The sequence below is a fragment of the Hipposideros armiger genome, unplaced genomic scaffold (genome assembly GCF_001890085.2).
Source record: "Hipposideros armiger isolate ML-2016 unplaced genomic scaffold, ASM189008v1 scaffold_42, whole genome shotgun sequence".
Taxonomy (NCBI): domain Eukaryota; kingdom Metazoa; phylum Chordata; class Mammalia; order Chiroptera; family Hipposideridae; genus Hipposideros; species Hipposideros armiger.
This window is the reverse complement of record NW_017731392.1, coordinates 4,071,939-4,084,396: the sequence shown is the minus strand read 5'-3', so window position 1 is coordinate 4,084,396 and position 12,458 is coordinate 4,071,939. Positions and strand designations below refer to the sequence as shown.

Below are 12,458 nucleotides of genomic sequence, written 5' to 3'. Positions count from 1 at the left end.
TTATCCATTCATCAGGTGATGGATATTTGCGTTGTTTCTACCCTTTTAGCTATTATGAATAATGCTATGAACATTCATGAACAAGTTTTCTTGTAGACTTACGTTTTCATCTTGAGTATATACCTAGGAGTGGGATTGCTGGGCAATATGGTGATTCTATGTTTAACTTACTAAAGAATTGCCAAACTACTTTCTAGGGTGCCTGAACCATTTTACAAGCAATGTATAAGGGTTCGAATTGCTCCACGTCCTTGCCAACATTTGCTGTTGTATTTTTATTTTAGCCATCCTAGTGGGTGTGAAATGGCATCTCATTGCGATCTCTCATGCCTTTTTAAACTAATGTAGGAGATCTCACACCAGAATCTGCACATCCAAGGCAGGAATACCTCAAGTGTTCTTTTCCTCTCTACCCCTCTGCTAATTTGATTAGCTTTAAGCCTAGTTTCCAATTACATAGAAGGCTGAGTAACATACGTTGCATAAGATTGTATGGTCATTTTACCTCCAGTCACTCCCCTTGAAACAGATCTTCAAAACATTTTTTTAAAGCATCTATACAACAATGCAGTCATCTTGGTTCCCTCACTTTATGCAGGTAAGTTATTAGCTATTTGACTTACTACACGAAAGGTCTCTATTATAATCATGTATTCAAATTAAGGAACAAGTTTTACTGTAAAGGGGTATATACAATTTGGATAGAATTAAGTTGAAATCCCAGCCACCGCACTGCAGGTGTGGAGAAACAGGTACTCTAAAATACTTTTAGTGAAGGAAAAGTAGCTATATTAATATGTATCAAAAGCCTTAAAATGTTCATAAAGTTTGACCCAACAATTTCACTTAACTAAACATTATCAGTGGGGGTGGGGGATGTCCAACAATAGGGAATTATTTAAATAAATTATATCCATAGATGAGAATGTTATACAACCATTGAACATTCAGTAAACCTGCCTTTATTGCCATAGGAAAACATTCATAATCTGTTTTTACTGAATAAAACAGACTACAAAATAGTGCATATACTCTGTGGTCCTATTTTTGTAAAACAAAAAATATATATGTGTACGTAGGCAAACAAAAAGTCTGGAAGACTAACGTCAAAATTGGGGATCTTTAAGAAAATAAAAACATTTCTGGTTTTTATAATCAGAAAATATTTGCTGTCCAGAAAGAACTTGTTTATTGTATGTAAGAATGTTCCTTATTTGTGAGTAAATTCCCTTTTATTGATGTATTTGTTTAGCATTCTGGGCCTGTGTTTTAAAGCAGGGGTCCTGAAATGTCAGTCACATCATAATCTTCTGGGGTGCTTTATTAAAAAATGCTGATTCCTAGGCCCTACTCCTAGAGATTCTAATTCATTGATGGGAAGTGGGGACTCTGTATTTTTAAAAAGCTTTCCTGGTGCTTCTACTGTACAGCCTGGTCTGTGAAACTACAAAGTGATGTTGCATAGTGTGGCTGAAACTGGTTTCATTTAAGTGTTTGTACTATCATTGCTAACTCATATAATATGTCTATCAGCCTAGCCTACTCCCTCCTCTTTAAGAATTCCCATCACTCAACACTCTGCTGAAGGAGTGGGCCCAGTTTCAGTGTTCACATTACCTGTGTGCCCCCTCATCTCCCTGACACTGTTGACGACCAAAACGAGTTCTAGACTGAGTTGGGCCAGTAAGATTTTCTCTGTAGGAATTTGGAACTGAGACCAAGTCTAGAAGTCAGTTGGGAATAGGCACTAAGGATATTTTAGGGTTGAGGAAGCCATTCTCTATCAAATGTTCACTAATGAAGAGTCTATTTTCTCAAAAGGAGAAAAAGAAAAAAGCAGGTGTGTAGAGAGAAGTGTAAATAAGAGACCCAGAGATGGAGGATAGTCCTGGTTCCCAGCTTATAGCTCCCAGTACCACCTCTTATGAGATCCAATTTTATCTCCTGCTCTTGGAGACTACACGTTATTCCTTCTAGTAAATTGCCTTGTTTGAATAAGTTTGTTATTAGCAATTAAAGAACCTGAGACTAAGATAACTTAAACCTAGCACTCTATAGCATGTAAAGAAGCAGTGCTCAATCCTGCATTTTTATAGTCCAATTCTAAGTAGTCCACTTCTACATGACTTTCTGGTCATGTCCAACTTTACTTCCATTTGCTGAGACAAAAGTTAAATCCCTCCAATAAAAAAAGCAATCACTGGGCCAGTTGAGTGGTGCGGTGGTTAAGAGCTGGCTTGGGACACCAGAGGGTCCTGGTTCGGATCCCACATATGAGGGCCAGTGACACTGCCCTCTCCAGCTAAGATGCTGAACAACAGCTCAACTTGGAGCTGGGCTGCCATGAGTCGCCAGCGACGGCGGAGGCTGCAGCCCCTGCTGCAGTGGGTTGCCATGGGCTATCGTGTGTAGCCGGCAGCCAGCGTGAGCGGCCAGCAGCCGCAGTGAGCGGCAGTCCAGAAGCCGGCGACTGATGTGCCTCGCCCGGGGAAGAGCGCAATGATGGTGCCAACTTGGGCCAGTGAAGCAACGTCCTCCACCTTAGACTGAAGAACAAAAAGGACAGCAACTTGTCTGTTCCCCTTCCCCCAATTCCCCAGCGCTGTTCCTATCCCCCAACTCCCCAATTTAAAAAAAAAAAAAAGCAATCACTTCTTTAAAAAATCATACGCAGGAAAGGTACCGTGGCTGAATCATTTTCTTGATTTCTGTGGAAAGCCAAACTAGCTGATAATTCTAGTATTTGATTTTTCCCAATCCATAGTCATAAATCCTATTCTCTTTATTGAAGTAGAATATTAATAGTAAAATAGTAATGAAAATAAAATAACAGTAATAAAATAGAAAATGTTGGGACAATGCTAAACGATTTTCATAGTTGACCCTCTTAACAACCCTACAGACAAGTATATAGAATAGACAGGGACAGTGTCATTAGCCCTTTTCTTATTTGGGAAAACTAAGTCCAAAGAAATTGAATTCATTCATTTATCAAATATTGTCTGTTAGGTGCCAGGAATATACTTCCCTGCTCTCGGGAGCTTATATTCTAGCAGGGAAGGCAGACAAGCAATCACCACAAGGTGATGTGTGGGTTAAGAACACATTAAGAACAGAACAGAACTTCCTGAATGAAGAAGACCTCTGCCCCTAATGGCTTTAGCTATACACACATTACACAATTTGTTCTAAGTTCATGATGAGACTCTGAAAAGCTGAGATACCAGATGAAACTACTGGAGGGCAATTTTATTTCTTTTGTGTCCCCCACCCTATTTCAAACCCAAAGTGCTCAAAACTTAACATGTGTTTGGTGTTCTAATCCTTTACCCAAAAGACAGCTCCCCTGTTCTGTTTCCTAACTCACTGTACTGCAGCACCACCAGATGTGCAGGTACCCTCTTCTCTCACCCTGCCACTTTCACGCAGTAACTGCTGTCAGCTCTCCCTTCTTTACACTCCCCATATCCACTGCTGGAGCCTTTTTTCCGGCCATATTTCTTGGGTCTTTGCAATAGGCTAAGCAACCTCCCAGCTTGTACCCCTGGTTACTAATTTCTTACACGCAAATCTCATTATGCCACTCCAGTACTTTAAAAGCCATGGTTCTCTATCTTTGAGGATAATAAAATTCAGAATGTTGAGTATGGTACAGAAATCTTTTTGCAAGGTGGCCTCTGACCAACCACTGCTCCTGTCATATTTCACATGCAGCCTCTTCTCATAGGACCTCTGCATATTCCATTCCCTCTTCCTTATATGATCTTGCTCCCTTTTCTAGTCCTTCAAAGCATAATTCATTTGAATGTCTACTCTCTTTTTAAAGCCTTGCCTGAATCCCTGGGCACTCCCTCCTCTAGGATTAATCACATTTGTGTTGTAACCATTTGTTCACATATCTGTCTCTCCCTTAAGGCTGTGGATTCATGTAGGGTAGGGACGATGTCTTCCTACACATCTTGGAAATGCCTGGCATGTAAAGTTGCCAATGTTTAATGAATAAGGGAATGGATAAATAGGCTCAGCAATGTTCTCAGGGACTACTACAGAAGGAGTGAGAGGCCTGCCTTGTCACCGATATGGTCCACTCAAGTGCTGCACCCCTCACCTCCCACCGCGCCCAGCACTATTCTGGGCCTGGGTAGGAACGTGCCCTTTGGACAATACACAGCAAGTCGAAGAGAGGGAGAGTTTGAGCTCTAACTTTGAGTGGATCCGCATTCATGTTTGGAATAGTTCCAGATGTCTGGGATTAAATACAACTATTTTTAAGTGCAATATTCTCACCAATGCCCTTGCTGAAGGAGAGTTGGCTGACACCGTTGGGAAAACCTCTAGACAATTAGGAGGCAAATCATTTTATCGCGGTGCCAAAATTTTCCCACTTAAACAGAAGTTTGCTCGAGTGTGGGTGGGCTCTGTAAACAATTGTACATTGATTCAACCTATTTTCAAGGTATGCCTTTGATATAATGATCACAAAAAAACACACCTAATGGGTTTTACCAGCAGCTGAGGGATCCAGGCAAATTTTCGGCCTCCCTGAAAAGTCCGATGGGTCAGCTCTGGGACACTCTCTTAGGCCCCTGTCCCCTCCTGGTACATGGTCGTTCACCGAGAGAATTTCAGCCCCGCCTCCCGACGTCCGACGGGACCTCGGTGGGCGGGGCCCGCCACGTGGAGCGAGCACCCGATTCTCAGACGGCGCCTACGTGATTGCCGCGGCGTAGCTCTGGGCCCGCCCCAAGCCCCACGTCAACAGCGGAGGCCCCGCGGCTTGGCTTTATTCCTACGCCGCTGACGTAACGTCATCTTGCGGGACGTGGACGGAAGAAAGAGGAAAGTAAACCGGCGCCAGCATCAGCCTCGCGTGCGCTGAGGGCTAGGTGTCGGGGCAGGGCGCCGGCGGCGGCGGTGAGACCCGGCGGTGGCTGTGAGACAGGTACGCGGGCGGGTGGCGGTGGCGAGGCGCCTGCGCCTCTGCAGGGGCTGATGCGGCGCCCGGGCGGAGGCAAGAGATGGTGTGCGCGCAGGGCCGTGGGCGACCATGGGGGCTGCAGCGGCGCTACCGGAGCAGGAGCCAGGTGGCCCGGGGGAGGGCCCCCGAGTGGGCGTGGGCGCGCGCGGAGGGATGGAGGCGGCCTGGGCCGCTCAGGGCGCGCTGCACGGCCCCGGCCCGGTCCCATATGCCGGGGCACAGAGATTTCAGGATCTGTGGGGACTTCGGGCCGCCACGTGTACATCCAAATGGAGGAATTGCCCCAGGTGGAGGCTGGAAGACTCGGCGGACCTCTTCTCGGTCCAGGAGTCCGGGTCCAGCTTCCAGTGCACCTGTCTCGGTGTTGATGTTTTTACCCAGGTTTGTAACTGGCCACACGCTCTCAAGGGGCCTGTGTGTGCAGAGCACCCCGCAGCCCGTGTGGCTTTCGCTATCCTCTCAAAACCGGGCAGGACCCCCGCAGCCGGGGAATCCGCGCACGACCTCCCTTTGCAGTATGGCATAAGGTCTGGGAATAGTTCCTGACACCTCAGGGCTCACCCAGGTTCCCCACCCCCCATCATTATCCCCTGCTCTCTGAGGTGGTGAGATTTATCATTCCGTCTTTGTCTTTAAGTGAACCATATACCGAGTCTGTGTTTCTGGGTGAAGTTTGTTGCGACTAAAGTTCAGTTCTCCGTCCAAATCAGCAAGATAAGGGCTGTTTAGAACCTGTAAAGAGGTATTTGAGAGATGTCCTGAGTCAAAACATGGAAACTTTTTTCAACTGCTGAGTTTGAGTCTAGACACACACACAGACACTAATTACCCTTTGCTCCCTGCAATCAGCTGTCTGCTTTTGAGAGTATGATAAAATCAGGCAGGACAAACCGGTCATTATAGTAAAGGGGGTGCGGGGGGCAGTCAGGGGCTCCATCCAGGGGAGCTGCCAGGAGGCTTGGTTTTTGGTCAGTCTTCAACCTGATAACTTAGTGACCTTGAACAGTCAGAACCTTCAATTAAATTACTCTTAGTTAAGAGAGGGGTAAACAGTCAACAAGTATAACTTGTGATTATATTCCTCAGAGAATATTTATTGAATTCCTTTGTGCCTGTGACAGGTCCTGAAGGAAGTAAAGAAATGGTTGTAAGATACCATTAGTGCCAAAAAGACAGAAGGCAGAAAACTTGACATTTATTGAGCATCTGTTGCACCCAGGCATTCCATGCGTTGTCTCATTTAATTCTCACAATAATCTTATGAGGTCCTTACTGTTATTGTCCTTGATTTACAAATGAGGAAACTGAGGCCTAGAAAGATTAAATAACCATCCATAAGGCACACAGCAAGTGCAGAGCTCAAACCCAGATCTTTCCAACTCCAAAGTCTATGTTCCCCATCCTGTTGACCATGCTGTCAGTAGGAAGTTTATAATCCACTTGGGAAAGGCAGCAGTAACACATGGATCAGTAAAAGGCTCGCCTCACCTGTAGGAGTAGATCCCATTTTAAATGCTAGAGTTGCTGGGGGAGGCTCATGAAGCAGATGGAACTAGAATTTTAATGTCACTATTTTACCCTTTTGGCTCTTCTGTCGGTATTTTGGAGAATTCACATGTAAGTGATTGTTTAGCAGCAATTACTAAAGGAATTTATACAAGCAGCAAACATAGACCATAGGCTTCTATCATGGCTGAGGGTTACGAAAATAATTTGCTCTTGGGATCTTCCACACTGTCCCAAACACCGAAGTCAACAAAGACAGGACCTAACACTTTCCATTGCCTATTAGATGCCATACCTTTTACAACACATGAACCTGCCAGTCTCTTCTCTCTCCTTTCTGTATCTTTGTGCAGTATAAATTGAACAGTACATGCCGCTCCGTGTTTCTCTTCACTATGGGGTTAAACTCTAGTCTTTTGAGGCATGTTGAAGAGGGTTTGGAATATGTCCACCAATCCATATGAGCTAGGAATTGAGTTCTAAGTTAAAAGGGGGCCCACAAGCAAAGAAGGTGCAGTGTTTTTCTTATCTTGTGAAAACAGCAATGTCTCTGTAGCATAAGAGCTGCAATAATGAACGACTTATTCTCCGTGTATGTATAGGAAGGAGCCCCCTACCTTTTTGTGAAATAAGCTTTTTTTTGTCTGAAGCCTCAAGTTTGACCTAGGGTGGGAAAATGTCCCCACCCATTGTGTTCTCAGCTCTGAGGTTTGTAGCCATGTATTCATCCTCCAGGGGGTGTGCCCACATAATTTAAAATGCCAGCCATTTGCAGGCATTGCCACTCCCTCCCAGGGGTGCCAGGAGTGTGCTTTAGATTGCTGTGGACCGTAGGAAGAAGGACATGGCAGCAGCCCCTGGCCTTTCCCCACTCTTCTTGTGTCAGCAAGGATCATGCTGACATATCAAATATGTGGTTTTCAGAGTTCTGTTGGCGGTGATAGCAGGAAGGTGGACATGGCTGCTTATTGGATGTTGGCTCTGTTTTTGATCTGTTGGAGGCCCCCTAATGGTATAAGAATTGTAGTGAAGATTTAGTATCAGTACATAAACACTATACCTTAAAGATTTTTGTGATAAAAATATTCATAATCCTTAGTTGCCGCATGCTTACTAAAGTGGTCTAGGAAAAGGGTGGAAATGGAGCCTGGGAAGGAGCCATTTCTGTACTATACTGGGGACGTGGGAGTTTCCCTCATACAGAGGAGTTTGGGAAAGAGGAAGGAAATAAAATGAATTGTCTAGTATTTTTCATTATTCATTTTTTTAAAAATGCATCCTTCAGGTACTTTGATCAGTGACCACATCACAACATGTTGAGTCAAGTCTACCGCTCTGGGTTCCAGCCCTTCAACCAGCATCTCCTGCCTTGGGCCCAATCCACAGCTCTCTCCAGATATCGTATGTACCATAGGAAACTTAAAAGTATGCGGGAAGTGTGGTCGGAGTATGTTTCAAACAAGGTTTCAACGGAGGGGAAAAACTAAGTAATTTGGTGAAATTGGACAAAGACAGCAAGCACAGAAGCAGCCTGCACTGGTGAAATGTTCTAAGTATTTGTATTTATCAGTAAAGTGAAACTTTTGGACGTGATAGTTGGGTTTATGGAATAGAATCTGGTGGTGGTTTCACGGGTATATACTTATATCCAAACTCATCAAGTGTATACATTAATTTTGTACAATTTTTAGTATGTCAAATAACTCAAAATTTAAAAATTTTTTAAAAATAAAGTGTTTCTGTTTTCAATGCCCCCAAATTTTTTATAGGCTGTTTTTGTTTTTTATGTTTTTTTGTAATTAAGTATAATTCTGAGATAATAATGGATTCACTTGCGGTTGTGAGGACTAATATAGAGACATTCCTTAGACCCTTTACCCACGTCTCCCAATATCTCAACTGGCATATTGTCATGGATAGAGTCAAGATAAGAACATTTCCATCACTACAGGATCCTTCAAGTGTCTTCTTTTAGCCATCCCCCTCCTCTCCTTCCTTAACCCCTGGCAACCTCTACTCTTCTCCATTTTTATAATTTTGTCATTTCAAAATGTTATATAAATGGAATCATATAGTATGTGACCATTGGGTATGGCTTTTTTTAACTCAGTGTGATTCTCTGGGGACTCATCCAAGTTGTGTGTATAAGTTGATTCCTTTTTATTACTGAGTAGTATTTAATGGTATGGGCGTACCACAGTGTAACCCTTCACCCATTGAAGGGCATCTACTTGTTTACATTTTTTGACTGCTATGAAAAAGGTCACTACGAACATTTATGTACAGGAGTTTGTGTGAACATAGTTTTCATTTGTTTGGGATAAATGGCCAAGAGTTCAATTGCTGGGTCATATGGTATTATAGTTAGTTTTGTAAGAAACTGCAAAGCTGTTTTTGTAGAGTGGCTGTACCATTTTATAGTCACACCAGCAATATATGAGTGGTCCACTTTCTTTTTATCCTTACCAAAATTTGATGTTGTCACTTTTTTATTTTATTCATTCTGATAGGTTTGTAATGATAATCTCATTGTGGTTTTAACTTGCTTTTCCCTAATGGCTAATGATGTTAAACACCTTTTCATGTGATTATTTGCCATCTATATATCTTCTTCAGTGAAATTTCATTTGCTCATTTTTAATGGGATTGTTTGGGTTTTTACTGTTGAATTTTGAGAGTTCTTTAGATAACTAGTCCTTGAACAGATATGTGGTTTGAAAATATTTTCAACAGTTTGTAGCTTGTCATTTCATTCTCTTAACAGGATCTTTCACAGAGGAAAGTTTTTTTTTTTATTTTAATGAGGTCCAGTGTATCAGTTTTTCCTTTTTATGGATTGTACTTTTGGAGTCAAGCCTAAGAATTCTTTGTATAATCCTAGATTCTGAAGATATTCTTCTGTTTTGTTTTTTTTCTAAAAGTTTTATAGTTTTACATTTAAGTCCATGATCATTTTGAGTTAATTTTTGTATAAGGTATGATGTTTAGGTCAGGGTTCATTTTTTTTGCCTATGGATGTCTATTTGTTCCAGCACCATTTGTTAAAAGGCTGTTTATTATGTTTTGAGTTGGCTATCTCCTTGATAACACCTAAATCTTATTGGAAGTCTGTCTCCAAACCTTACTGCAAGAGGACTTGCTTGTCAACGAATCAAATCAGGCTTATTATCATTTGGAATTATCTCTATTCCCCATTCATGTAAAGAACAGTGTAAGGATTTACTCATTCATGTAAAGAAGAGTTCAGGGTCTGGAATTAGGCTCCCTGGGTTTGAAAACTAATTCTGCTACTTAGTAATTAACTTAGTGACAACAGCTGTGGATTTAGGTCACAATTCTGTGGGTTGGCATTTTGGACCGGGCTCAGCTGCACACTGGTTCTGTGTCTGTATCAGTTATTACATTGGCTCAGGGCTGATTGATGAGGGCGGGGGGCTTCTATTGGGATGATAGATCATCTTGGTTCCACATGGTCTCTCATCCTCCAGCAGGCTATCAATGGCTCCTTTACATAATATTTGCAGGGTTCCCAAGAACAGCAAGCATGGAAGCTGCAAGGCCTCTTGAGTCCTAAGCTCAGAATTTATAGTGTTACTTCTGCTACACTGCATGGGTCAGAGCAAGTCATAGGGCCAGCCCAGATTCAGCGGGTGGGAAAATAGACTCTACCTGTTGATGGGAGAAGCTTTAAATATTGTGGCCATTTTTGCAATCTAGTAATGTTGGTCAGTTACTCGACTTCTCTGGGTCTCAGTTTCGTTCTTTATAAAACGAGGCTAATAATAATAATAACTCATAATAGTACCTAAGTCATGAGGCTTAAAACTTACGAGAATTCAGTAAGATGATGATGGTGGTGGTGGTGATAATGATGATAATAATAGCAATAGCTAACACTTTTTTATAATACCAGCTAATATCTGAGTGTTTACTTTGTGCCATCCCTATTTGTGTATTAACTCTTTCATCTCCCACAACTTTATGAGAGAGGTAAGGTAATAGCAAGGAAGTGGAAGAGTTGAGATTCCCACCCAGGCATTCTGGCTCCAGAGTCTACACTTGTCCATTTACATATTTTCTGCCTTGTAAAAGTGTATGAATAGTTAACACAGCTCCTCATATATAGTACATATTAGCTTCAGTATTTTTATTGTTGATAATTATTTATTTTCAATAGCCTCATTCACAGAAGGAGGCACTTCTGATCTTGTCTCTAGATTTATTTTTCTATTTTTGTATCCAGATTCTTCTGGAGTCTTGAGCCCACCCTGTGTTCATTGACCATGATAAGTAGAAGAGAAGGAATTAAAAAGGCAAAGTGAGGGCTGGCCGAGTGGCGCGATGGTTAAGAGCTGGCTTGGGACGCCAGAGGGCCCTGGTTCGGATCCCACATATGAGGGCCAGTGACACTGCCCTCCACAGCTAAGATGCTGAACAACAGCTCAACCTGGAGCTGGGCTGCCATGAGTCGCCGGCAATGGCATAGGCTGCAGCCCCTGTGGCAGTGGGTTGCCATGGGCTACCGTGTGTAGCCAGCAGCCAGCGTGAGCGGCCAGCAGCCAGCAGCCGCAGTGAGTGGCCGTCCAGAAGCCGGCGACTGATCTGCCTCGCCCGGGGAAGAGCGCAATGATGGTGCCAACTTGGGTCAGTGAGGCAACGTCCTCCACAACTAGACTGAAGAACAAAACGACAGCAACTTGTCTGTTCCCCTTCCCCCAATTCCCCAGCACTGTTCCCATCCCTCCAATTCCCCAATAAAATAAATAAATAAAAAGGCAAAGTGAGAAAGCATATAGATAGATACATACATAGAGGGAAATGAAAGGCCAGGAAGGGAGATAGAAATCAAGTCAGAGCCCCTTCTTGTTCAGGCCTGGAACACAGCCTCATTGGTTGCAGAGCATGAGGACCCTGATGCTGAAAGGAGAAAGGGCTTCTCCTTCCTTGAAGTATGATGCAGGGCACTTTGGAGGAATATGGGCAACCTTACCCACCCCCGCCATACCAGCTGTGTACATGCATACACCTCACAGCCCCTCAGACTTACTAGGAGGAGATGGCTTTTTTTTGGGACTGAGAGCCTACGGGCTCCTTAGAAGATGGGAAGAGGTTACCCATCCAGAATCCTTGGATTTTTCGTAACTAGTCAAGGCCGTCTCATTCTTCAGTATGTACTAGTAAAAGTATAATACACGGGGGCTGGCTGAGTGGCTCAGTTGGTTAAGCGCTCGCTCAAGGGTTTGAGCTCTGAGCAACAGTGGTTTGAGTCTGGCACGAGCTGAGCTGCCAACAGGTGGCAGGATGGCTCAGCTATAAAAAAAGAAGAAAAAAGTATAATACACCACAGAATATTAAAAATGCCCCCAAGACAGGTAGGGTCAATCTGGGAGGGTGAATGCATTGTTGAACAGGAAACCCCAAAAGCTCTGGATCCCACAGAACTCTCCTTGGTGCTCTAGCCTGCTGGACATAACTGAGCTTTTACTTGCTTGAAACCTTGTTCATAGTCGCGGCCTCCTCTTGAACCTTGTCATCAGCCCTGATCTGCTGTGACCCAGTTGCCAGTAGCCAGTGACCCTTGAACTGCCTGGCACCAATCCAAGCCACCCTTTCCTGACAGATTGTGCATCAGGAGTCTCATTCACGCTAACCTGGCTTGCTAGATTCTGATTGGTTTCTGTCATGTGATCACCTGGAATGACATGTGTGTCACAACCTGTGTCCCTGAGGGGCTCTCTCAGGCTGCCCTACCCAGGTTCAGCACACTTTCAGGACAGGACAAGCCCTGCAATGGACAAGAAAGGAAAATGACCAGGAGGCCCAGTCCTGAGAGCTGTCAAACGGATACGTGACACTTGGGTGTAGCTCCGAGCTCTGCAAATAGCCACCAATCATCCCAGGTGTAATCCCCAAGAGTGTAAGTCTCTCCCTCTACCTTGTTGTCAGATCAGTGAGTCCGGAACGGCTGTGTAAC

General features: G+C 43.7%; 1 protein-coding gene across 2 annotated transcripts in view; it reads left to right on the top strand.

Moving 5' to 3' along the window:
• The first annotated feature begins 4,735 nt into the window (after positions 1 to 4,735).
• The window catches only part of ALDH18A1 (aldehyde dehydrogenase 18 family member A1), a 38,256-nt gene continuing 30,533 nt past the window's right edge, over positions 4,736 to 12,458 (top strand). Inside the window, exons 1-2 of one of the 2 annotated variants that reach the window (XM_019639121.1) lie at positions 4,736 to 4,942; positions 7,770 to 7,885. In XM_019639121.1, the coding sequence (XP_019494666.1) occupies positions 7,798 to 7,885 (88 nt within the window). In that variant the 5' untranslated portion in view covers positions 4,736 to 4,942; positions 7,770 to 7,797. The remainder of the gene's footprint in view (positions 4,943 to 7,769; positions 7,886 to 12,458) is intronic. The other variant, XM_019639119.1, reaches the window with a different exon arrangement.